Source organism: Ursus maritimus, unplaced genomic scaffold (genome assembly GCF_017311325.1).
Source record: "Ursus maritimus isolate PB19 unplaced genomic scaffold, ASM1731132v1 scaffold_3, whole genome shotgun sequence".
In the NCBI taxonomy this organism is placed as follows: Eukaryota; Metazoa; Chordata; class Mammalia; order Carnivora; family Ursidae; genus Ursus; species Ursus maritimus.
In genome coordinates, this window is record NW_024425563.1 from 17,398,229 (window position 1) to 17,425,318 (window position 27,090).

The 27,090-nt window shown below is 39.1% G+C and overlaps 1 protein-coding gene across 3 annotated transcripts in view; it reads right to left on the reverse strand.

Annotated features, from left to right (window-relative positions):
* Positions 1–5,028: 5,028 nt before the first annotated feature.
* The window catches only part of NUP205 (nucleoporin 205), a 77,409-nt gene continuing 55,347 nt past the window's right edge, over positions 5,029–27,090 (reverse strand). For all 3 annotated transcript variants that reach the window (XM_008707604.2, XM_008707603.2, XM_040643965.1), the window contains 13 exons: positions 26,392–26,540; positions 24,965–25,156; positions 23,983–24,104; positions 22,252–22,390; positions 20,389–20,515; positions 15,476–15,552; positions 13,149–13,277; positions 12,804–12,930; positions 9,861–10,027; positions 8,212–8,335; positions 7,703–7,831; positions 7,055–7,128; positions 5,029–5,519 (listed from right to left, as the gene is read on the reverse strand). In XM_008707604.2, the coding sequence (XP_008705826.1) occupies positions 5,367–5,519; positions 7,055–7,128; positions 7,703–7,831; positions 8,212–8,335; positions 9,861–10,027; positions 12,804–12,930; positions 13,149–13,277; positions 15,476–15,552; positions 20,389–20,515; positions 22,252–22,390; positions 23,983–24,104; positions 24,965–25,156; positions 26,392–26,540 (1,709 nt within the window). In that variant the 3' untranslated portion in view covers positions 5,029–5,366. The remainder of the gene's footprint in view (positions 5,520–7,054; positions 7,129–7,702; positions 7,832–8,211; positions 8,336–9,860; positions 10,028–12,803; positions 12,931–13,148; positions 13,278–15,475; positions 15,553–20,388; positions 20,516–22,251; positions 22,391–23,982; positions 24,105–24,964; positions 25,157–26,391; positions 26,541–27,090) is intronic.

Consider the following 27,090-nt stretch of genomic DNA (forward strand, 5'->3'; position numbering starts at 1 on the left):
CTACCATTTTCAATACCTGGGGAAGGAATGCTGATTGGTCAAGTTAGTGTCAGGTGCTCTCTCATCAATTATAACCAGAGGAGCGGGATCTCTTTGAACTAAAGGGACGGCCAAGAGGGAGGAGATGCTAGTAGATGGCTGCAACACACTTCACTTTCCAGCGTGTCTAGATTAAAACAAGACTCAGTCAAATCTTGACCAGTGTTCCTCAAACTTTAATGTGCATTCACATCACCTGGAAATGTCGTCAAACTGCAGATTCTGATTCAGTACCTCTGAGTTGGGGCCTGACATTATGCATTTCTACCCAGCTCCCAAGTGAGGCTGCTACCAGTGGCCTCTGAAACATTTTGAGTTGCAAGACACCATACTGTGAACTACATAATGAGGATTTCATCCGTTCATGACTCCATCCTCATTGCCCAGCAAGTGCTTGGTGCAGCCTCTGAACACAGGATTTATTGAAGTTCCTTGCATAAAACCTTACCCCCTTCTCACAAATAAATCCTGAAAGGAAGCCTGTTCCTCTAAGGTCTTTTCAAAGGTTCTTTCTCTTATACCCCCAAATAACCACAAGGACAGGGGAAGAAGGGCAGAATTATTTTTGCTACTTTGAGATTATTACTTAAATGTCCTCTGATGGAAACACTTCAAGAGTAATGCCTTCCCTTTATCCCTTCACGATGCCTTCATCTACTGACTTCCCGGGTGGTCCCTTCATTTACCAAAAGCTTTGGCATCTAACAGCCTTCCTTTCAGCCTTGCCAATCTATCATGATCATGGGAGACTTCCAAGGCCACACACAGAATCCTTACCTCCAGTGACCATCCTCATACCACTTCAGCAATCCACCCCCATGTTCCTAACCCACACTTTGTCATCTACTGGACCAGCTCCACCTTTGAAGTATTATATTCCCAAAACTTATTTCCTATTTCACCAGATTTTTGACCTTAGCCAGATCTCCAGTCTCTCAGCTGTTCCATATTCTTAAAAGCTGTGCGCTCCCCTCTGGCTTCACTCCCTTTCTAGCTTGTCTAAACTCCAAGAGATCTGAACTTCAATCAATGGAAACAACCAAGATGTCTAAACTCCAAGAGATCTGAACTTCAATCAATGGAAACAACCAAGATGTCTAAACTCCAAGAGATCTGAACTTCAATCAATGGAAACAACCAAGATGCCCTTCAGTAGGTAAGCCGATTAAAAAACTGTGGTACATCCAGACAATGGACTAGAAAACAGTGCTTTATTTTTAAGATTTTATTTATTTATTTGACAGAGAGAGAGCCAGCAAGAGAGGGAATACAAGCAGGGGGAGTGGAGAGGAAGAAGCAGGCTCCCAGCGTAGGAGCCTGATGTGGGGCTCGATCCCAGAACGCCGGGATCACGCCCTGAGCCAAAGGCAGACGCCTAACGACTGAGGCACCAGGCGCCCCTAGAAAACAGCGCTTTAAAAGAAAAAAGCTATCAAGCCATGAAAAGACTTGGAGGAAGCTTAAATGCATATTACTAAGTGAAAGAAGCTAATCTGAAAAGCCTACATACTGTATGATTCCAAGTCCATGAAATTCTGGAAAAGGCAAACCTATGGGGACAATAAAAAGATAACTGGTTACGAGGGTGGGGGTAAGCAGGAATGGAGAAATGAACACAGAGTGCAGAAGGTTAAGATTTTTAGGGCAGTGAAAATACTCTGTATATCGTAGTGATGGATATATGTCACACATTTGTCCAAACCCAAAGAATACACATCAAAAGTGAACCCTAGGGCTTTGGATGATTATGATGTGTCAATGCAGGATCATCCCTGGTAAAAATGTACCATTCAGTGAGTGGTACTGATAATGGGGGGACTATGCATGTGTGGGAGCAGCAGGTATATGGGAGATCTCTGAATCTACCTGTCAATTTTGCTGTAAACTTAAAATTACTCTAAAAAATTAAGTCATTGGGGGAAAAAAAGTATGACAATTGGAACTGTTATTAATGGTATGAACAAACAGGAACTCTCACCCCATGGGTGGGAGTAAATTGGAGGAACTACTGAGAAAAATACTGCAGTGTCTAGTGAAATTTAAAACTCTTAACCTCCATCTCAGGATTTCCGCTTCTAGTTATGTAATCCAGAGAGGCCTTCTTACATGTCATATGTCTCATTCAACGAGACATGTGTGATAGTCATTGCAGCACTGTTTGTAATAGCAAAATACTGGGAATTTAAATGTATGTCTGCCCACCAACAAGAGAATGAATAAATTAGGGTATTTGTAAAATATAGTAACTACCATTCAATATTTATAATAAATGAGTCTGAGGAATTACTAAAAACACAATGTTAAACCAAAAAAAGCAAACTGCAAATTGTTTCATAGTATTACAACACACATATAAAGATTAACAACCTGTAAAACAAGGGATAAGTTAAATGGGTGATGGGGATTAAGGAGTGCACTTGTGATGAGCACTGGGTGATGTATGGAAGTTCTGAAATCACTATATTGTACCCCTGAAACTAATATAACACGCTCTGTTAACTGGAATTAAAAACTAAAAAAAAAAAAACAAAAAAAAAAAACCTGTAAAACAATCCTTTTTAATGCCTATGAACACACACATATGTAGTGGAAGCATAAAACATGAACGGCAAATTCAACAATGAATTCTAGACAAAGGTTATCTCTGGGAGGGAAGTAGTGGGAATGGGATCAGGGAGTTCACAGGAGCCCCAACTGTATCTACCACAGTAGATGTACTTAAAAAAATAATTCTGGAACAAATATGGTTAATTTAAAGATTTGACCAAATTAAGTATATGACATGAGGATAGAGTGGGTATCCGCACGTTTATTATGTTGATTATATTATTTGTATGATTGAAGCCATACACAAGTATTTAAATTCGAATACATGATAAAAGCAATGGCTGAAAAGGTTTTTGGAAACATAAATTCACAGTCTTCAAGTATCAACCCACAGATTATTCATTGCAATGGAGAGGTGTGTCAAGCACTACCTTAATTGAGCAAGCTTAAAATAATGGGACAAACTGATATGTACCTCCTGATATGATATGCTGAAGGCATATCACCCAAAGAACTGTAGTATTTTTGCCAAAAATGTTTAGCCTGAATTAAAAAGCAAAACAAAAACTGTGGGACCTTTTCCAAAATAGCTTAAAAGTGTCAGGTTAACCACCTTCTCCCCTGGAAAGGGAGGGGAACCGCTTCTGACTCAAGGGAATACGAGAGAACTAAATGTAATGTGTGATTCTTGATTTAATTCTGGGTAAAAAAATAAAAGGTCTAGAAGTACAGTTTGGGGGCAATTGAAATTTGAATACAGACTGATATTAGAAAATTATTTATTGCATTTTACTAGCAAATGTCTTAAGTGTGATTATGGTATTATGATTTGGAAGGAAATACTTGCTGAAATATGGACAAAGTGTCACGATGTCTACAACCTATTTTCAAACAGTCAAGGGGAAAAAAATAGTATTTATATACATATAAAAAAGATAAAGCAAATATGCAAAATGCGTTTTCTTTCAACTCTTATGAAGAGTCAATGTTTTTCAAAACAACTTGGGAAAATAAACGAGTACTTAGAAAAGGCTCAATTGTGTATGAACAGCTTTTATAGCTCAGATAAAGTTCAGACTTATATATTTATGCAACACTATTTTATGAAAACTACAATAAAGAAGGTACTCACCTCTTTTTTTCTAATCCCACCAAACAGATTAACTCAGTAAAAACAATGCTTTAAGAGCCTATGTTTATTTAGTAGTTTTTAGGACTGGATGAACCTTCCCTTTAAATGCTAAACCTTTTTAAAATGAAAGTTCTACAATGTTTTGATCCCCTTTGCTTTGCTACAGAGCACACGCAGCACCAACAGCCCCTCTCCACACCCCAGGTAACCATGCTGAGTCAGGCAGCGAGGCTCAGCTGTTAGCTGGCTTTATAATACAAATTGCATTTCTGGTCAGCCTTCTAAGCAGCACACCTGCAGCGGCAATCCTTCCTGCCCTCCCTCCCCACACATTCCCCAGTGTCCAACTTCCGATCCAGTCTGCTGGAGTTTTGGAAGAAATGATGGGAAAACAAGAAAACAAAGTTCAGTAAATCTAAAAATCTTCATTTTCAATTTAGCTTCACACTCACAAGGTTTACAAAATGCTTTGATTCTGTGCCCCAGGCTCCTTTCTGATTCTGAGCTCCTGCCTATGTTCAGATGTCGCTACTCCATAGTGGACCCACTTACTCACGCATTCACACTCCCCTAGGACTTCTGTTCATTAGCAGGATGCTTTTCAGCTAAAGACTAATGTTTCTAAGTGGTGGGCAGTAAATTAACTTCAATTATAACAATGACAAGGCCCTTTTAAAAAGATGCTAAAAAGCCATGGAAATGATACAATTTTTTTTAAATTTATAGTTGTACTATATTTACAGTTATGCTATATAACTATAGTATAGTGTAACTATAAAAATATGGTTATACTATATAACTAAGTATAAATTTTCTGCTACTACATGAGTCAAGACTCTCCCCTTCTGCAGTCTCTCCTATATATTAGGCTAAAATAATTGATGGCTGGAAAGGGAAAAATGGACTTTGAGATGATGTAGTCACTTGAACACAAGTACAATTGGGCAAGAAGGGAGTGGTGATTGTATACGTTCTTTTGCCCTAATCGTAGCCATCATATATTTTTTTTTCATTATATTAATTACATGAGAAATATCAGCAGGTGATTAGTTTGGGAAATTTCACAATCATTTCTAAGGAACAAATGCAAATTATTATACTGTCATTTACATGCAGAAAAGAAAAAAACAATTTTAGGAAAGAGATGGCTTCATTTCTTGGGACCTTTCTGTAATACATTCACAGTACTGAGTACGCTACTCTGTTAAAGAGCATAGCTATAGTTTGTTGTCTGCTCTACCCCACGAAGTAACCCTGAATATGACAGAAGTGTAATGTAGACAACAAGGGATAAAACATTAGCATTTTCAGATTATGCCTTTAATATAACATTCAGAATTATATACCTAAAGGAAAACCACCACTGTGGGAATTTTATTTGTTGGATTCCCGTTAATGTTGATCATTTTCTAGGTAAAATTTCAAAAGACTAACCATACATTTGTTTTGTTTCTTTTTTTAAAAAGTGTTTATTTTTTTTACTAGCGAGGTTGGAACCAGGCAAAAAAATTTACAGAAAAGATGTCCATATATAAAGAAAGAAATAGCAAAATATTTTTTGGTCATAATTTAGAAACAAGCTAATCTATAAAAAGGGGACAGTTTTCCCCAATTCATCTCTTCCTCAGAAGAGCATAAGCACAGGCTCTCAGTTCCTGGATATCCTCAGCAGGCCTCGGATACGTCTGACAAGAGCTTGTATGAAACTATAGCGAGATCGAACTTTTGAGTATAATCCTTCAATGTCCAGAAGTTTCTTTTGTAGTGATTCTCCAAAAGCATTGATGGCGTCAGCCTGAAGCTAGAGGTAATAGATATGACATGGCGTTATTAAAATTATAGTCTCAAATATTTTTTATTCTACGTCTTCCAATTTAAAATACCTTTGAATTTTTGTAATGTGGTCCTTTCTCATGTAGCAAATTAACTAAACGTTAACATTTCCATGCTAGAATTTATTGGTATAGAATTGTTTTTCCCTCTTTCCTGTCTTGTATAAGTGTGTAAAATCTTAAATAGCAGCAAGTATGGATCCTGCTGTTGATATATGGGCATATACACAAAAACATTTCCTGAAGGGCAATACAAGAATCTGTTAGGAGTGGATGCCTTTGGGGAAAGAAACAAAGGATAAGTTGGAAAGAAGCTTTTACTTTTATTTGATTTTTCAATTGAAAAAAAATTTGCATGTGTTTATTTTCAAAATATATAAATAGAGGAAAGGAACCTGATACACACTTTAGAATTCATGTATTTTAGAATGCATATGTAGTTTGGGATGGATTCTACTGGTATTATACTGAAACACTAAAATCAAGTGTAAAATTAGATGACTCTACTGCCTTTGCTTTTGCAGTAAAATCAAAGAGTGAGAAGATTATTTATTAATCCTGCATTTTGTCTAACTATGACAGAGCAGTCTAATGAAACACAAATAGTCATTAAGTCAACACATAGTTATCAAACATCTTCTGGAAGAACTATTCTTTGGTTAATTCTGCCCATGGCCTCACTAAATATTGGCTTCCCTAAACAAGCCTAGCCAAAACATGAATTGCTCTTATGAAGTCACTTAGAGGGCAGATGTAGTCAGCGCTCAGATGAGAGCATGCCCTTCCCTGGATAAAGCCCAACCTTCAGCTTCAAGAAAGGCAGTGACCAAGAGGGATTAGGAACGAGCAGAGCCTTTATCAAACCAGGGCTAGGGACAGTCAGATGCCTAGCAGGAGATCCAGTTGTAATTCAATTTATCTAACATCACATACCCTGCTAACCGCTTTGTTCCCAAGACCCCTATTAGGTTCATGTGAGGTTTTTATGTTAGTTGTTTTTGGAATGCTCTTCATTCATTCCAATAATACTGGTCAAGAGGTTACTAAAGACATAATACTGTATCATATTATAGTCTCCTGCAATGGAATTTTTAATGGCTGCTCACAATCTCTCCATTAAATTATGTTCTGAAAAATTAAGTGCTAAGTGACACTTTGTGCTTATGAAGTCCACAAAGTTAATCTAAAGAAATTAGAAGTTTCTGGATCACAATGCCTACTAACAACTGAACTCTCACTATGTTCCTTCCAGGCACTACTGCCCTAGGAGCCTCACATACGAAACCTCATTTCATCCTGACAAAACTCTGAGGCTGAACTATCATTCCCATTTCTTCGGTGACGAAACAGAGGCTCAAAAGTAAGTTGTTTGAAGTGCCATAGCTCTTAGGCAGGCCAGAATTAAAATCAGGTCTTTGTGTACAATCCTGAAAATCATCATCTTACTAACATACTAGACTTTTCTTTCAAAAACGAAAAAAAGAATATAAGAATAGAACCTTACCTGGTCTATGTCATGTTGGCTCACTCCAGTCAGTCCACTTCTAAAATCCAGGTTGGTTTCTGAAGTGAAGGAATCTGGCAATAAAAGACACAAACAAGCCAGCTTTACAAGTATGTATCTACTATACGGTCGAAGAACCTAAGACAATGAACCACAGTGTCACCAAAAACAGGGGTCAAGGCTGAGAAATCTATCTCAACGTCCAAGAAATGGAAGCCCTTGGGAAGCAGTTCACTGGTCTAGGCCAGGGTTTGCAGCCTTTTCTTCCATTTCTTTCCCTCTAAGGGATCCAATACATGTTCATGGGTCAGAGAGGCTCACTGTAGCAATAAGAAACGTGGCCTAGGCTGACCCACATCCATTCTTCTGGAAAATTATTTGTGACCAGGGGACTCTGGAGCTGGCCAGCCCTTAACTGCAAGAAGCTAAAGAGCGGCATCTAAGATGTTCTTATGCTCCACACACTCCCCCATGAATAGAAGTAAAATACAAGAAACAGCTATGTCCAATAACTAAGTAGCTCTCGATTGCCCAGTCCACTCTTAGTAACCCGGAAACGTAAAAAATAAATAAAAAATGTAAGTGGTTTTTCAAGGCACTGAAATCTATAGGTATGTGTGGTTCACTAATTTTCAGAATAAAGTTTACCTTGTAGTCTTCTGCTTTTAAACAAGGTTCTGGAGGCAAACAAGGAATCTTGAGAATCCGTGGGCGTGCAGTGTAACAAGTAGTACTCCAGATGGCGCCAAAGAATAAATAGGCAGGTCTCTATGATAACTACAGAGAGCTCAGACTAAAGGAAAACAATCTCATCAAACCAGTTTCTGAGGAGGAAAACAAAGGAGAGACCACACCACTTCGTGATGTGATGTACCCACGGCCTCAGTCTAACAGAGAGGGGAAAGGTTCCTATGTCCCTGCCTCTTGTCCAGACAGAGTGACTGTATTCATTATCAGGATTACTAGCTCACTCTAAAAGATAAGAAAAAAAAGTAGAAGTTTGGAAACAGATCGGGCATTGACTGGAAAAAAAAATTATGTCCCTTTTCATAGTGTTGATGCCCAAATAATGTGAAAATCAGTAAACAGTTCCTACATTTAAAGATTCTCTTAAAGGTCAGCATTCAAGTTCCCACTGTGATTTCCATTAAGGATACAAGAACAAAGGGAAAGCAGTTTGGCTCGATTGTTGATCAACTTCACCAAACGCCGTCTTGCTAGAACATATTTCTGGGCAGTGGAGATTTTCTCAACACCAACAGGCATCACAGACTGACACAACTGAGGACCAGAAACAAACGCAGTATTAGCAATGACATCAACTATAACAGACACTTCGTGAAAATCTATAGAGAGGGTCGCTATGACAGGCACTGCGAAAAACATTCAAAGAAGTTTAAACATCCTTGCAGACAAGAGTTATTATCTAGTCAGGAAGCTGATAACCTTAAAAAACTGGGAGCCAAAGTAGTTGAATTCACAAGTGAAGATTCATCTGCTGCTTTCTGGAAAAGGTCTTATCTCTGAGCCAGACATTTCCAATTTGCTGAGGGGCCGCCCAACCCTGAATTTCCTGTCCAACTAAAACAAAATGCAATGGGAGGTTTTTCAAGCCGTAGGTTTAACAGTGCCATGGAGAATTTCTGTAACAGCTGTCCTGTATCTTCTGAAGAAAATGTAAAGCAGACTTCTACAGCAAAAACTAAAATAGGCTCGTCAACCCAGAAGCTCCCTTCATCACACCTCTGCTCGGCGTGAGCACAGCGGTCCGACTCAAACTTCAGCTGCTGGGTTTGGCAGAAGGCAAAGTGAAGTGGGGCTGGGAGAGCACCCCGTACTTGACTGCAGTTCCTCCTGCAAGTGCTGGCGGCGCCCGAAAGCCACACGTGAGGGGCAAGGGCTGCCAGAGGTAAACCACCCCGTTCCAGGGATTACCTGAGCCCGGCAGTTACTCCTGCCTCGGGACTCGCTAGCTGTGTGGCTTTGGGTAAGTTATTCAGACTTCCAGGGCCTCCATTTCCTCATCTGAGAAAACAGGAGTAGTAACAGTACCTGCCTCACGTATGGAGACAGAACTTGTAGCCCAGGGCCCGGCACATCGTCACCACCCACCACACGGTCCCTAGGATTACTGCAAGAGCGCAAGAGGGAGGACGCTTTGACTGCTCTGAAGAGTGACATGGAGTTTTTCAGGACAGTTGGTGCAAACGAGGAATGGCAACATGGTTCCACATCCAGGCTGCCCCAGGCCACCGGGTGTAGTTCAGCCGTGCCACACGGGAAAGAAGGCAGCTGCTCAGGAAGCAAGCCTAGCAATTCTGCATCGTTCGCTACAATACATTATCAGCGAGTGACTCTGCGTCACCGAGAGCAGGTAGTCAAGCCTTATGTGCCATCCCACGTGTCTGAAATATTTACTGAACAGATACGGAAGATGCTGAAGGCACAGACGTCTTACTGAGGGGGTCACTTCTACTGAGTTAGCATCTGCACCAGAAACCCACATTTCTCAGCACGGGTTTTAGAGTATAAGTTACCAAAACTCTTCTTCGAAAGCCAGCTGCCGTTCTACCGAGGGGCAGGCGGAGTCCCGAACAGCTGCGCTGTCTGCCATCCAAGCGTTCCCCTGCTTACCAGGCGCGGTGCCCCAGGGAGGGACTCTTCTTCAAGCCACACAGAGCAATCACTCCAAGCCCTTTCATCTCGCTGCATGCATCCATCACAAGTCGGACACAAGTACTGTGGCCCTTATTCGGAAAAGCAATGGCTTCTCAAAAATCTCCACAGCTCATTACAAGATTCATACCTCTTTGATCTCGTCTGGTGGAAGTTGCTCTACATTCTGTAGCTTGTTGACACTCCGTCGATGGCTGTCATAATAGCTGAAGAAATCATTAGCACTCTGTTTCAGCAGGTAGACAATAATGCCCAAACCAGGCAGGCGCCAATATGGAATCACTGGAGCTTGAGTATCTAATAGGGTTGATAATAAAACACAATGTCCCACTTATAAGACCCGTTTTCAACAAGGGATGCCCAGGAACTGCAGGGCATGTGAACTACTATCCAAACCAACCCAAGACTACCGAATACTCCTGACAGTTCAGAGGAGTGGTGAGGAGCTACTGTGATCAGTTATGTGCATAAAGCTGGAGCCCTAAAGAATAAGGAAATCTGGCTGGTGGACATGACACAACTTTCCCTTTATTGGGGGAAGACCTCTTTGAGAAATCTATCACAAACCTTTGCATCCAGCTCCCCCCTCCACAACCCCCCGCCCTGTGAGCACGCACACAGCACACGCATGCGCACACACCACACGCGTGCGCACACACACGCCATACACACAAGTTTGGAGTTTTCTGAGCCCAGGTGAAGAAGAATTCCTGCCTCACCCTACAGCTCTAGTTATATGAATTCATTTCTGGTCTGCATCTTTCTGGTTGCTGGATTCCCCGCTCAAAGTCATTCTCCCAAGAGAAGGAGAACACTGAGATATTAAAAAAATATAATTAAATTTAAACTTCAACAACTCTCTTACCACCATAAGTCCATTTGGGTAGGAAAACAAAATGATCTACCTTTTACTCAACTAGCTTCCGATGAAGGTGCAAAGGAACCATAAGAAGTTGGGAAAGTCGTTCGCGAAGGAAGAACTGGAAGAAATGGTGTAAATAGAGCCATTTCCTCTTACAACTGAGGGGTTCCTTGAGAAACACCTTAGTAATTTCAAGTTCAAGTTGGAGATAATCTTTAATGATTCTGACTGCCAAGAATAGTGCAGGAGAGACTGTGCATTTGCTTCCTTCCCCGCTATCTCCCTTAACGTTGCTTCAAAGTCAGAGTTGATATGTTTTCATGAGGAGAGGACGAGAGAGAACAGTTCCTTGTCAGTGGATGTTGCCACCAACCAGGACATCCTAGACTCATCTGAGTTGCCAGGTTTCCCTTTCCAGTCTTCAGTGAAGATGTGACAGTCTCTACGATACACAGCCTTCTCCTAGTGAAATTAGGGACTCTGGCCCAGGCAACATTTAGATGATACCTACTCTGGTAGGAACACATCCAGAAAGAGAATGGTCTAATGATAAGCCTATCAGGAGTTCTCACATGCTGACTTGCTCATACCTAGAAAATATGAAGGTGTGCAGAAGCGACCAGACTTAGACATGAGATGAGGACAGCTCATGACAAACCTGACTACAGAAACAGATTCTGTAGGAGACGGCGTGAGGTCTAGGCAGTAGAAATGCTACAGGAGATGGCCCTAAACCACAAGTGATAGCACATATACTGAACAATAACAGTGACGATCGGCAAGAACGAAAATAATGATAAGTAACACTTAGGCAGTGCTAAGTACCAGACACTGTTCTAAAGCACTTCACACTGAGTAACACGTTTAATCCTTACAATAATTCACTGGAAAAGAGCTTGTTATACTCCCATTTTACAGATGAGGAGACTGAGGCACAAAAAGGCTAAGTAGTTTTTCTGAAGTCATAGCAACAGTCGTTTATAGAACTGGACTCGAATCTAGGCAGTTCAGCACCAGTCTATGGGTTAAACTGCCCCTGTACAGCTGAATGTTCCTGAACCTACCACACTCCTACCCACTCCTGTGGCTACAACTGGCAAAGGTAGGTATGCAGATTAAACCTTTAAAAAGTCTGAGGAAAAATAAATACCAATATATAAGGCTTCATAAAATTCATCCTCCAGTATTAAAGATCTAAGAATGACCTGGTATGTGAAAGACTGCCTCAAAGTGAGAAGAAACCAAATGAAATTTTAATAATTACTAATGACACATTATTAGCATATGATTAATGTTTTTGAAGAATAGATGACAAAACTACAATTTCATCTGAAAATGTTATGAGCAGGTTAAATTTGTTTTAAATGTTAGATTCAAGGGAGAAGAAAGGCGCCCCTTGGACACTTTATAATGGAATTACACAAACAGAGTTAGTTCTCAGCCCATTTACATGAGACAGTGGTTATATGTTGTTAAGCTAATATATTTTTCATAACATCATTCTATTAAATATTTTATGTGATTAAGTAATTTTCAGGGAAAATAAGATCTTGAAGAAGATGAAAATGTGACAAAATGATTTTCAGAAACCTCACACAGAAAGCTTCTGGAAGTCAGCAGCACTGCATTCCATTACCAAGCACCACTAAGATCCCAATGGGCTTTGTTTTCTGAGTGCCCTACAGGGTAACAGCTTTAATCAACCCACAGCCCTCACATTCCAGATCTCGCCTGCTGTGTCCTTAGAAAGTCATAACTATGTCAGCCCACTTAGCATCTACATTTTACTTTCCCGTGGTATAGAAATTTGGAGCTATACTACAAGACCCAATTTAGACACTGCTTTCAACTTAACATGATTTCACACATAAACCATGTGTTACATTTGTACATTTTTCACCCAGCGAGCTTACTCACCAATCTTAGAGCCTTTCTTTGGGGTCTCAAATACTATCTAAAACCATACTCTCCCCCCAAAGCTCTTCTAAATTTATCCTCAGAAAATCTTGAATTTCTCTGTCCTCTCAAGCTCTCTAGCCTGTCCACGGGACTGACAATAGTACCTCCTTACTGACACTTCTTAAAGTCATTTACAGATTTTCCCATTAATTACACATTGAGAAAAAAACTGCATCTCACTGGAGCCAACTAGAGCTTGTCTTAATCAGAGAAGCTTAATCTTCAAATACAGAAAGAAAGAAGCAGGCTCACCTTGCCGGGGTCCATCTCTATTAATGGTTTCTGACAGGCTAGGGGTGAAGAGACACACAGCATGCTGAAATGTGGGGGAGCTCTGTAACATGAGTGACTGGCAATATTCCATGACATTGGCACAGATCTACAATGGAAGAATAACAGTAACAAAATTATTAGTTCCCCAAATGCCCAAATATGGAACTCCAGATCTGAAGGAGAACAAAGTTACTGATCAATTTGTAAAATTACAAAAAAATTAAAAATCAATTTGCAAAATCACTCCCATCTGTTATTTTTATCACATGCTTCCAAAAACATACAAATGTTCAAGAACGGATACACAATGCCCACTCCTCTTACCTGCTGCATGGCCAGTTCGAGCTCATCTTTCTTGCTCACTCTATCTCCTTCCACATTATCATCTTGAAATTTAAACTGACGCAGTCTGTCAGAGCCCCCAAAGCGGCTTAGTAGTCCTAAACACTGGCGCTGAGAAAGAGAAAGATATTTTGTTCATATCTAATTGGGTATGTCTAAAATTAGTGACCTTTCTTTGAGGGATATAAAAAAGAGAAACTCATTGGGGAGTGGAATCACTCTTTAAAGAGTCTGATTTCTTACTTCCAACTGAGGCAACTGAAGTTAGCCCTATTAAAATTTGCCTTTTTGCAAATGCCATTTGCTTAGCAGTCAACTCATTAAAAGAACTTTTTTTTTTTTTTAGCAGTTCATCCCCATTACATTGTAAGCATTAGCCAAATAATTATTCTGTATCACACCAAGTAATTCCTTGGTAGATACCCATTAAATAAACACAAGTTGATAAACAATGAGAAGCAAAATGAGATGACAAATAGACAACACTTTGTCACAAGCACGTCCGTGACAATTTTGTCAAAGAAGGCTCAAGTTTAAAGACTGTTTCTCCTAGGGCCACTTCTGGGGACTCCATAAACAGGGTGGGAACACACAGGGAGCCTTGGCAGATAAAATGGAAATGTCATCTGCTTGAAATGTTGGTACTTTTCACCTGACAGTACAATTTTTCCTAAGGTTCTTCAAAGGAAAGGACAAGATTTTCACAACTGGCAATATATCTAGTGGTTGAAATCAGAGACGCGGGTTCCAATAAGAGGTACCTAACCTCTTGCCATGTGACCTACAACAGGATACTTAACCTCCACAAGCCTCAATGCTCGCCATTCCTAGGGTGCAAATAGCGATTCCTACCCTACGAGATTGTGGTCAGGATTATCTGAGACAATGAATGAATCATATTTACATTTGTATACAGTACTCTGCACATAACATGTGGACAATAAAAACATGTACTTTAAAAACTGGTATCTCACACACACACCTAGGTACACATACAGACATCCACAGATATGATATATAATAGCAAGACTGGGTAAGCCAAAACATATTAAAAAGACAATATAAATTTATTTTGCCAAAATAGTTATATCTATTTTTAAAATAATACCTGTTTGCTATCCTTACTGACAAAACAGATGCACTAACACATTTCTAGAGGTCACCTTATGAAATATCCTTCAAAAATATCTTTTTCTTCCTACCAACGAAAAAAATTAGAAGACAAAAAAAGAGAGAGGAAAAAAAAAAAAGCAGAGTATTTGGGTTTTGCTGGTAAGAGTGCAACCCTTTCTGGAGTTTGATAATGACTCAACATGTCCTGTGTGTGTGCGCACCCTTAGACCCAGTGAGACCAGTTAGGTTATCTCATCCATAGCTCAAACATTTGTACACAAAAAATGCTGACAGCGGCAGTTTTCTTTTGGAAACCTGAAAAAACAGTTCGCGGAAAGAAGGTTGGTTAAGAAAATCACTGTATCAAAAACAATGAAATATATAAATACAATTATTCTGAAGCCAATCAAAAGTGAAGCTGTTCAGATCAAAGCAGGCCAGGAGGCTCCCACAAAGGCTGTGATAAATATTTGGTTGGCAAGCTATCTAATATGTCTGAATACATTAAAAGGAGATTACACAACTGGAAGAGAGCTTGGGAATAAATTAGAAATGAGTACATAAAAACCAAGCAAACAGGGGCGCCTGAGTGGTTCAGTTGGTTAAGCATCTGCCTTTGGCTCAGGTCATAATCCTGGGGTCCTGGGATCGAGCCCCACATCAGGCGCCCTGGTCAGTGGGGAGCCTGCTTCTGCCACTCCCCCTGCTTGTGCCTCCTGGCTCTCTCTCTCTCCCTCTGTGTCAAATAAGTAAATAAAATCTTTAAAAAAATAATTAAAAAAACAAAAAACAAAAAACCACCTACTCACTCTAGGGAAAACATAATGTTGCACCTAAAAGTAACCTATCACCCATTCTTAATCGTAAATGACAAGTGCTGATCTAATCAAAATTATGATATAATTATGTGCATTTCAGTGGTTGGGGGGTAGTGTTGTGAGAAATGTACATATCATACAGTGGAAGAAAAAGAGAAAAGAGATCTAAGGTCTAATCCTCCTCAATAGAAAATCAACAAATGTTTCCTAGAATTCAAAAATAAGCATATTATTTAAAGATACCAAAAAATCAATTAAAACCATCAAGAGGGTTTGCCCAAATCCAGGAAACAAAACAGGGAGGACGGATGAGAGGACTGTTGGACTTTGCTGTAAGTCTTATAGAAGCTACTGTTTAAAGAAGTAAGAATCAGTTACCTGGAATCTTCCGATATGTCCCTGTAGCTCCATTAGCGATCCTTCATTTACATCAACATCAAGTTCATTTAGTATACCTATAAAATTTGCAATGCTTTTAAATAGTTTTATAATCAACAAAATTAAAACATTAAAAAACCAGGAAGAGTGGTTCTAGCATTTTATATTCCTTATATATAAGAACAGACAGACTTGTCATGAAGGAGCTTTGGGAAATACAACATCACACAAGTTATACGTTCACCACTACATGTTCATCTACATGCAATCCAAATCTAGATTGAATTCGTAAATTTAAAAGGTACTTTTTAAAGGTTTTGACATAAATCTACTTTTTATTTATAACCATAAAAGTTAAAATTTTCTAAACTCGGCAGTAAATTACATTCTCATGAAAGAATTTAGGATATAAAATACTTATAATGATATACATTTCTTTTTTCATTTAACTCTCCTAGGTTCTGTATCATTTGATTTTTTTCTTTTCCCTTAAAGTACAGTTTGCACATACACAAAGAAGTTCCCATTCAACTTCTGTTTAGACTTTTTACAAAATTCTTAAAGTGATCAACCTCTCATAGTACGAGGGAAAAAAACCCTTTATTTCTATTGAGCCCTCCAGGCAAACCCACTGGTTTCTTCTTTGTTCCACGGCTGTGGTCATGCTGAGGATCCACCTGCACCTGTCTTACTCACCCTAACTTTCTGTTTTCACAATCCCTTTAACTCAGTCCTTACTTCCAAGCATACACTCCAGAGCACGTAACCCGGAACCTTATCCTTTGCTCCTCATAATGACAAGACCTCCTCTTTCAAGATTTCTCAGCCCATGACCTCACACAAACCTACAGAAAACACTCCTATCATTTGGCACATACTGGCTTGCTATACCTCACCTGTGCCTCATTACTCTACCCCTTCCCATCTCCACCTCCTCTGGGCATCTCCTCCCAGAATCACTTTCTTTTCCAGCTTATCAAAATCTACCCTGCCACAGAGGACTTTTCCACACTATTTGGAAATATGTTCAGGTTTCCCTTATACTCCAAAACAAAACAAAAACAAGCAAAAACCTGGTTAATATGAAACTCTTGAAATATTTTTTCAACATTTCCTGCTTGTAATTTTATGCCCTTCTTTCCCATCCTACCCCTTGAAAGCTGGATCGTGTATCTAACACTACCATGGAATTCAGGCCTCTTCCTCTTTGTCCTCAAACTTCCTGATCGCTGCAATGTGTGTTGCTATTCCCCAGTTCTTTTTTTCCACCTGCTGCCTCTGTTTAAAAACACTACTTGAGGGTGCCTGGGTGGCTCAGTCGTTAGGCATTTGCCTTCGGCTCAGGTCATGATCCCAGTGTTCTGGGATCGAGCCCCGTATCGGGCTCCTTGCTCAGTGGGAAGCCTGCTTCTCCCTCTCCCACTTTCCCTGCTTGTGTTCCCTCTCTCGCCGCCTCTCTCTCGGTCAAATAAATGAATAAAATCTTAAAAATAAAAAATAAAAAATAAAAAAATAAAAACACTACTTGAGGCACCTGGCTGGCTCAGTCAGTGGAACGTCCAACTCTTAATCTCGGGGTTGTGAGTTCGAGCCCCACACTGGGTACAGAGATTACTTAAAAATAAAATCTTAAAAAAAAAAAAAAAAGACTACCAATTCTCAGTTTCTGTAAGACCCTTCTGCTGTCAGTTGAGTCCTCTGTGTTACCACTTGTATCACTCTCAACTCCAACAAAACACTTTCCAGAATATTTGTGGGTCATGGAAAAAAATTAACCTGCTGGTCAGTATTTGAGGAGGTAGGACATACCCAGTATAAGGCTAGGCAATATAGGGGACACAGTTATAAATGGACTTATAATTTAATGGGAACATTTAAGATTAAAAAAATACATAGTAAAATTATGGGAGAATACAAAACGTCATCAAGGGCTAAACTGTGCAAAGTAGGGTTGATAGGAGTTAAAATTGTTAAAAGTTTGTTTTAAAAAATCTGGAAGGGTATTTGACATTATCTTCCAAAAAAATTTTAATATATATATTTTACAGACCAAGCACTGTCGGGAATTTATCAAGCCTACCACCTCAAATCTACAAAAATGCATATACATATACACATAAACACACACACACACAGAGTAATTAAATGCCACATTGTTGGAAATTTAAAAAAAGACTGGAAACAGTAAACATGTTACAGGGGTCTGGTTAAACAGCAGATCTGGTTAACTCTCACAACTGGAAAATTATGCAGCCAATTTAAAAGAATGAGGTAGGAGTTCTATGTGATGATGAGAAAAGATCTGGAAGAAAGAACTTACAGAGCAGTGTGCATGGCATGATTTCATTTTTGTAAGGGGGGACAATTTTACACCATATGCACAGAAATTTCTAGAAAAATAAATTGATAACTAATTCCTTTTAGAGGATAGGAACTGCTGGTTATGGTACTTTCATTCTGTTCTTTTATTTTGTTTGAATTTGTCATGAGCATGTTAAAAAAAAACTGTGCTCTTCTGAATACAATCTTAATATCGTGACAGAGTCAAATGATGCTATTATAAAATACAAAAATTTTAGGCATTTAAATAAATTAATGACAGGAGACTTCATGAATAAAACCATCTTACCAGAGGATTTGATAAAAGGTAAATTCTCTTTATACCTAACTCAGCACTTTTGGGTGAAGATGGCAGAATGATGTAGCATCACAAAATGTCCCTCCTGGGTCGCCTGGGTGGCTCAGTTGGTTAAGCATCTGCCTTCGGCTCAGGTCATGATCCCAGGGTACTGGAATCGAGTCCCACATCAGGCTCCCTGCTCAGTGGAGAGTCTGCCTCTCCCTCTCCCTGTGCCCCTGCACCCCACTTGTGCTCTTTCTCTCAAATAAATAAATAAAATCTTTAAAACAAACAAACAAACAAACAAACAAACAAAATGTCCCTCCTGTCAGGGTGCCTGGGTGGCTCAGTCGGTTAAGCCTCTGTCTTTGGCTCAGGTCATGATCCCAGGGTCCTGGGATCAAGTCCCACATCGAGTCCCACCTGAGCAGGGAGTCTGCTTCTTCCGCTCTCTCTACCCCTGCCCCTGCTCGGACTCTCTCTCTTTCTAAAGTCATTAAAAAAAAAAAGAATGTCCCTCCAGTCATCAACCTAAAAAATGAATGAAATTCATCAAAAGAGGGTCGGGGTGGAGAGACTTATGCCATCAATACTGAAAAATGGTGATGGCAAAGGAAAAAAAATAAAGAAAATTCTGGTGAAGTAAGCAGCTCAAGCTCATGACCCTTATTCCACTCCTCAGACGCAGTGTGAAGGAAAGAAGATAAACCAAAAACTCTTGCAAATTCTCATGGAGACTCTTCAATTTGCAGAGAAGCCTTTTAGAGTTATTAGGTAAGGCCTACAGAAATCAAGGGAAAACCGTTAGGAAGAGAACCACTACAAAGCATGGTGGGACCTTAGCAGAGGCAAGAAGGATGGCCTGACTGGTTTCATCTAAAGACACTGGGATGAGTTGGGGAAATGAGTGTAACAAGCCTACAGGACTGAGATACACGACTGGGTGGAGTGGAAGCTGCACTCTCCTCAGAACAAGCAAAGGCTCCAAGTGCTTCAACAGGCACTGTGCTCCGCCCTGACAAACACTCTTCCTCTCCCAATACAAAGGGCTCAAGCACCGATACCCCCTGGGGAGGAAAACATATTGGGGTTGGTGGGGTGGAACCATGGGCTGGCCTCAGACTTGGTAGCAACACAGTAATGGAGGTAGGACAGCCTACGAGTTGTACTGCCCAGGCTCAGAAGCCATACTGGCTGGGAAACTACATCACCAGTATTATCTAGGTGACTTTCGAGAAGACAACCTCAGTTTCCTCATCTGTAAAATGTGGAAAATAATAGTTCTACCTCATCAGACTGTTGTGAGGAATAAATAAATATGCTAAGCGTTTAAAATAAGGACTTTGGCACATTATGCTTAATAAATATGAGCTATTATCATGAGCTACAAGTTCTGAGGGAAATAAAATCATAATCTGCCATGCCATCTTTCAAGAATAGAGGCAACCTTTAGACATTCATAAACATTAGAGAATTCACAGACTATAATATACTTTTTCTTGGGGGAGGGGACCTCAGTACAAATTAAAAATACCAAGAGACAGGGGTGTCTGGGTGGCTCAGTTGGCTAAGCGTCCAACTCAGTCTTGAGATCTAGCCCGGCACTAGGCTCTGGCACCAACTCCATGCTCAGCGCAGAGTCCGCTTGTCCCTCTCACTCCCCCTGCTCTCCCCCTACTCACAAGCGCTCTTTCTTGCTCTCTCACATGCACTCTCTCTCTAATAAATAAAATCTTTAAAAAAAAAAAAAAAACCCAAAAAACTAATAGTCTTTATGCTCTCATAGTAAAGAAACATTTGTCTGGAATTCAGCAATGTCTTCAGTTTCTCTTCAATTAATTCTTTAATCTGTGAAATTCATGTAAAATTAAATAATTTTCTAAAACTACACAAAAAAGGTAACCTTGTTCTCGTAAGTCACCTCAGTATGTCTCGGTCTCTGTCCCTCCTGTATGTGCATATACAGGAAACAGTGTTTGAGAAGCTGCTCACCAAACGTTAACATGTGACTTCGCTCTTGCTTCGGTAGCACGAAGACTAAAAAAAGCACTTGGTAATTTCTAGGTAGTGAGGTTTTGAGTATTATGTTCTTGAGCTCTTTGAATTTTTTTGTATGATCATATATCATTCTTATACATATAAACTTACTAATTAAAAAAAAAAGCAGTTAACTCTGTTAGTACCAATTTCAAATTAAGTCCTATGTACTGCAAAGCCGTAAAAGCCTCATTCTATTAAGTGTACGTCAGTCTGTAAAGAACTATTCAAAGTCCATTCAACATAATCAACTCACCAGGAAGTGCTGCTTTACTGATAATTCCTGTCAGCAGAGCCAGTTCCTGCAAAGACCCAGCACTCACATCCTGACAGCGCAGGATTGCTTGTATGGTATCGGAATGTGAAATGAGAAACTGCAACACCTGAGCCGAGGAAAAGGAGGGGAAACGGAAAAAAGAGCGGTCAAGATGAGCACATTTTTGAAGTACCACATTCAATGTAATGAATCATAGTGAATGTAATATAGCGACTGTCTTTTGCATTTATACAGTTTATTTCTTTAAGAAGCAAACATTTACCTAAAATTCATTAGAAAGCCAAAGATAGAGATGATTTCAAATTTTAGGAATTACTGTATTTAGAAGCTAGAGTAGAAAAGTATAACTTACAACTACTGTATGAAAACTATTACTTGGCCCTTTTTTATTTCTCTTATTTTTGTCCAAATGGAACTAGACCAGGAGTTTAAAAATGACTCACTGAATTTAAGTTGCTCTATGAAAATCTGACTAGCTTGACATAGGGACTATCACATAATAGCTTTTGTTTAAGTCTCCTTTTGATATAATACGAATGAGATAAAAATCCTGACCTCCAAACTCTGCCCTTCCACGTGGCATTTTCTAGTGTACTTTCATGGAGGAATCCAATTATTTTCACATGTGGTGTCTCCTCAACTAGGTCTATAAATGCCTTGAAGGCTGAAACTATGCCAAAACAAGCTGAACGTCTGAATCACTCAGGAACTGTGCCCCCTTTTATTTTTTATTCAGATTCCTGGCCTTAGCCCATAACTGTTGGAGGTAGAACTCTGTAATCCCCTTTTTTTTTTTTAAAGTAGGCTTCATGCTGGGCCCCAATGTGAGGACTGAACTCATAACACTGAGATCAAGATCTGAGCTGAGATCAAGAGTTGGACGCTTAACCAACTGAGCCACCCAGGCGCCCCTCGGTAATCTCTATTTTTAAGACAAGCTCCTTGGGGGTTCTGCCACAGCTAGTACAGAGTGGCATTGGAGAATCTTGTGTCATCACAATGTCCAACTTCTAATAAAAAAAACTTAATCTCAATAAAGGAGAAGACAAGGAAAGTCTTTGAGTTTTAAAGAAGTGACTCAAAGGCCACGTATGGAAGTGGCAGGATGTACTAACACAGCATAAAACAGGTGCCATGTTAGAAAGAGCAGAATTCTACCATGGTGACATAAGCCTGAACACTGATGGCAGGGAAAGCAGTGAAAATTACTGTAAAGTATTAGGACGCAGTTCCTGCGGGTATTGCAATAACAGAGCAATACAATAAAAAACTGCAGTCATAATGATAAGTCTAATCAGTGAAATGGCTAAATTATACACTGTATTATTAGTTTAAAGAAACAGATTTTGTTTTGAAGGTTTCATTGAAAAGGGATGAAAATAAAACTAATTTCTGGTGCTCAATGAAAAAAATTATTACTTAGAAAATTCACTTATTTCAATTACTTCGTTCTCCAAATATCACAACCCAATGGGCCATTATCATATATCTTTCATATTTTCTGCAAGGCCTAAAATAGCGTACAGCCTCTCAATAAATCCCTGGTTAAATTACATTTTAGAAGCCGTTTATTCCTATCACAATAACCGCTTCCTTTTACGGAAAAACAAATTTAGAGATCTTTCTTTCCATCTCACTATTCTATGCTTTGCTGTGGGGTTTCACTCAAATAAGAGCGGGCCAATGAAGTTCACAGCAAAGCACAAGGGGCTGGCTTTCGACGCCCAGGGCTGCTACAGACAGTATGACGAAGGTAAAGTCACGGGCGCTGTCTATGCCTTGGGTTTGTGCAATGGTAAAAGGACTCTGCATGATGCCTTCTACACCCAGGACTCCTCTCACCTGCCCCGCTGCCTGTAAGTGCTGGGCCGTGCTGGACGTGAGGATGACCTGGCACAAGCGGAGAGCCGGGAGCAGGATCTGCCGGTAGCGGTCCACCGGGGCCGGGATGAACACTGGCGGGTCCCTCATGCCGAACATGCTTCATTCATTTCCGCCCAACAAGGAGAGAGTGACAGTCCAAGAGTTAAGGGACGCTAACAGTTCCTGACCATCTCCATGGCAAACAAGCCCAGGTGCCTGATTAAGATGTGAAGCTACTAAGGAGAATTCTGCATCCCACATCAACAGTAAAAACGGAGTTATTTCAATTCTGAAAAATCCTGGTAAGGAAAATCTGCATAATGTGAAGACAATGCTTGGAAGCTCCTCAACATAGTTATTCTACTCTAAATGCTCCCGTGGGCCATAGAAACTATAAACAAGAAACAGATAAAAACAAAAGTTATTTTCTCCAAATTTCCCTCTCCTGTACGCAAAGCCAGAAATGAGTCTACATTGCCCATTATATTAAAAAAAATCAAGATTTTAAAAAGTTAAAATCATTTCACTTTTAAGATTAGGTATTAATAAACTATCATTTATTGTAAATGTTTGTATTTAGATTTTTAGACAAAAGAAAATGGTTGCCTGTTGAAGGGAAGGGAATGGAAACAAAATATGGAAATAAATAAGAGAAAGGCTTTGCATAGACAAGTGATTAAATGCCAAGAGCTGAGGAATGTAATTAACTCAATCCTCTTTACCTAAGGGGAAAATAATAACTCTCATGTTTAAAATTTTAGAAAGCAATATAAAAAGCCATTTCTTTTCTGAAGGTAAAATAGTTCTACAGTTAATCCTAAAACACTCAAATATTCAATTTGGCAACGGATCTTTTGAAGAAAATTAGTAAAACTGACCTAAGTGTTATTTACTGCTAAGAGGGTATGCTAACAATGTTGCAGTCAGGTTAGACAAAAATGAGAAAACAAACAAACAAACAAAGAAACCTACATTCAAACTGAACCGAGAAATCTGTTAAAAACCTTGAAACTTAAAAATAGTTTGACTAAAAGATTTCCAATGTGCAAGCAGTTGATAAAATGCTACAATGAGAAAAATATAAAATACTATTCAAGTCATCAGGAATAGGAAATACACAACAAATTATAATTTCACTACACTACTTTAAAGGATCACTATAACTAAAAATAAATATTCTTTTTTTTTTTTAAGATTTTGTTTATTTAGAGAAAGAGAGAGAGAGCACAAGCGGGAGAGGGGTTAGGGGAGAGGAAGAGAGAATCTCAAGCTGACTCCGTGCTGAGCTCAGAGCCCGATGTGGGGCTCAATCTCATGACCCTAAAATCATGACCCAAGCCAAAATGAAGAGTCAGACACTCAATCAACTAGGCCATCCAGGAGCCCTTAAAAATATATGTTCTATTGAACAGAACAATAAAGTTGGGAAGAAAAATATTTACCAACAAAATGCTCTCCTTTTCCCTCTTACATTACTGCTCTAAAATGGAAAGCATTAGGTCCCTCCTACTTTCACCCTTACTAGCAACTTCATTTTTTAGTAAATGGCAGGGACGCAGGACCCAAAAAGAGTCATCAAGATGAAAAAGTACTGCTCAAACAGAATGATAAACCAATGGCAAAATTATGTTTGGAATATCTTTTTTCCTCACTGATCCTTTACAGTGAAGAATTAGTAAGGAAACAACACCAACATATATGGACACTTACCCCTGTGGGTCCATCTCTGGGCGCATGTCATAGACCTGGCATTGTGCCAGTCTCACTATCACCCCAGACCTCAGCAGTTCTAACGCACCCTGCTGTATTTTAGCCACTCTTGTAAGAAATGCCTAAGAAGTTACAAAAGAAAAAGCATCAGTATAGAAATCATATCCAAGGGCCTCAGATAAAAATGAGACTCTCTCACAGCATATTTCTGATCTTTAATCATACTTAAAAGAAATTCCGAGCTAGCTATGCAGGGGCACATTATACTACGTTTCTCACAGGATTCTATGAGGATTGAGTGCCTTGCATGAAGTAAGTATTCAACTCAACTCTAGTTTTCTCTTATCATCATGTGGGCATATGGAAGGCAGGGAAGATTGTTTTGCCCACCACTATATCTCTAGTACCTAGTGCCACATCTGGCATGTAATAGGTATTTAAAAAATACTTACTGAATAAACAAAGGAGAGAAAAGAACTTAATAAGGAATCTAAGACTTCAGTGCTCCTATTATTGTGACATTGTAGTATTTTCAACCAGGAGGAAATGGAGAAAACAAATTTGGAGGAAAGGAAATGATGGATTATATACTGTACTGAAAATCATTAAACTAGAACCAGCACATCTACACTAGAATGTTTACCAGGCAACTAACAGAGTCTGAATTTTATTGTGAAGAGACAATTTTGCTCATTGCTCTCCTCAGAGGACTGAGTGTCCTATCATTCACCATCAGCAATAGCCTGAATGAGCAGCAGTTCCATTACCCAACCAACCCTCTCAGGATCACTTCGACTCAACTTTAGCATGCTTAGAAGATGCACTTCTAACACATGTTCCAAATTTCAAACTCCTTAAAATGATTACAGCTTACATGATAGAAATATTCAAAATGGCGGCCACATTAATGTTCTTTAATGTATCTATAGCTCTAAGAGGAAGTGAGCAGTTGATTTAACTTCAAATGAATATAAAGCCTTACCATTTTGGATTCGTAAGTATAAAGGGCTTTTAGAAGGGGAGGTTGTGGCGTTAGTAAGCTCTGCAAAGTATGGTCATCTTCTACCAAGCTGTCCACAAGCACCTTCAAATAGCCACTGTTAGAAAGATACAAAAGCCACTGCTGCTGCTTATCTACGGAGACAATCCGATCAAGTAGAGCCAGTGCCAGCATCTGAGGGAAGAACAAATCACAGTCTGAATCACGGAGACGGCCACCAAAATCATTGACAGAAACTGCCTTTCTATGTGAAAATACTTAGAACTCTTCTTACACGGGGAATGGTAGCTTGCAATAATATTCTTATTTTGTTTTTTTTGAGAAACTGAAAGCTATGTATACAGAATCTCGATTTATTAGTAAAAGGAAGAAAGGGACTTTTTAAAATAGTTTTTTTCCTAACTGCGAAATTTTACACGCTCATTACAGGAAACCTAGAAAACGTAGAAAAGCATATAGAAAATATGTGGTCTGTTAACACTGCTAATCCATTTTAGTCTCTCTCCTCCCAGTCTTTTTTCAATGCACAATAACACCTAAACTTTTTTCAACATAATTGAGAACTTACTACACAGTTTATATTTCATTCTATTCCTTAAAATCTCCTTTCCCATGGTCTTCAAATACAGTTGACTCTTGAACAACATGGGGGTTAGGAGCACAGTGGAAAATCCACGTGTAACTTTAGACTCCCCACGACCTTAATTACTAACAGCCTGCTGTTGACCAGAAGCCTTGCGGGTAACATAAACAGTAGATTAACATATATTTTCTATGTTATATGTACTATTTACTGTATTCTTCCAATAAAGTAAGCAAGACAAAAGAAAATGTTATAAAGAAAACCATAAGAAGAGAAAATACATTTACAGTGCTGTATTCTATTTGTCAAAACAGATCTGCGTATAAGTGGACCCATGCAGTTCAAACCCATGTTGCTCAAGGATCAGCTGTATATGATTTAAATGCTATGAAATTTTCCACTGGCAGGAAGTTATCTTCTCACTGCGTTATCACCAGTGTGACACGGTATTTTAAAGAAATATAAATGCAAATTCTCCTCCAGAAAGCAGAGAACGACATATTCAGTATAAAAGCTGTGCATCCAGCATTCTCTTAACTGAGATCTTCCTTAAACAACATTTCTACCAATGTAGGGCCAACCTCACAATCCACAAGAAGATTATTCTGAGGGAAAATTCTGAACAAACTGAAATTCTGAACAGAATTAAACAAAACATACAAATAAACAATAGAAATTTCAAATCATACCAAATAAGAAAATTCACTAAAATATATTACAGAAAACAATTCTCAATATGCAACATGCATTTGAAAGTTGATTCAGTTTATACCTTAATAAGTCAAAATATTTATTCAATTTTTCTACTAAATAGGAGTTACTGTACCCTTCCAATCTCATGACCATCACAGGCATCTCGACAGACCACTTCCATGAGCGCAGCGCCATAGCTCTCAATGATGGCTATGTTTTCTCGCTGTAATTTGCTAAAAACATCTTCAGGGGCTGTCAGCCTTTCCCACATAGTTTTCTTGGCTAAAAGAAAATATTTAAAACACTCCAATAAAAAACAGTTTGGTAACCGAGTAATTACACCTCATACACACGAGAAAAAAATCCCTCCATTACTCCTTGTACCCAAAGGCCCACCAACCAATGGGTCTAGGCAGGTGAACTTCAAGGACCCAATGCAAACATTCCATGTACGTACACTAAGATAACAATGGTATTAGGAAAAGGATAAACTAGCTATTCTCAAAGAAATCAAGATGAATTATAAGACTACAAGAGAACCAATATCTTGTGTTTATTCTGCTAACCAATCCTTTATTGAGATCTATGAGAAATGTAGCTAAAAAAATCAGATACAATGTAGACAAATATCTGCTTCCCAAAAAATCAGATAATTTTATTCTTTTATATTTTTAACTGACGTACTTATTAAAACAAAAAGTATACCCTGTATGATGGCAATTTAAATATACAACGATAACTAAAGATATGATCATACATTTAACACGAGATTCATGTAAACCTTCTAGAAAAGTTTTAAAAATATATTACATAAAGCCATGACCTATATTTG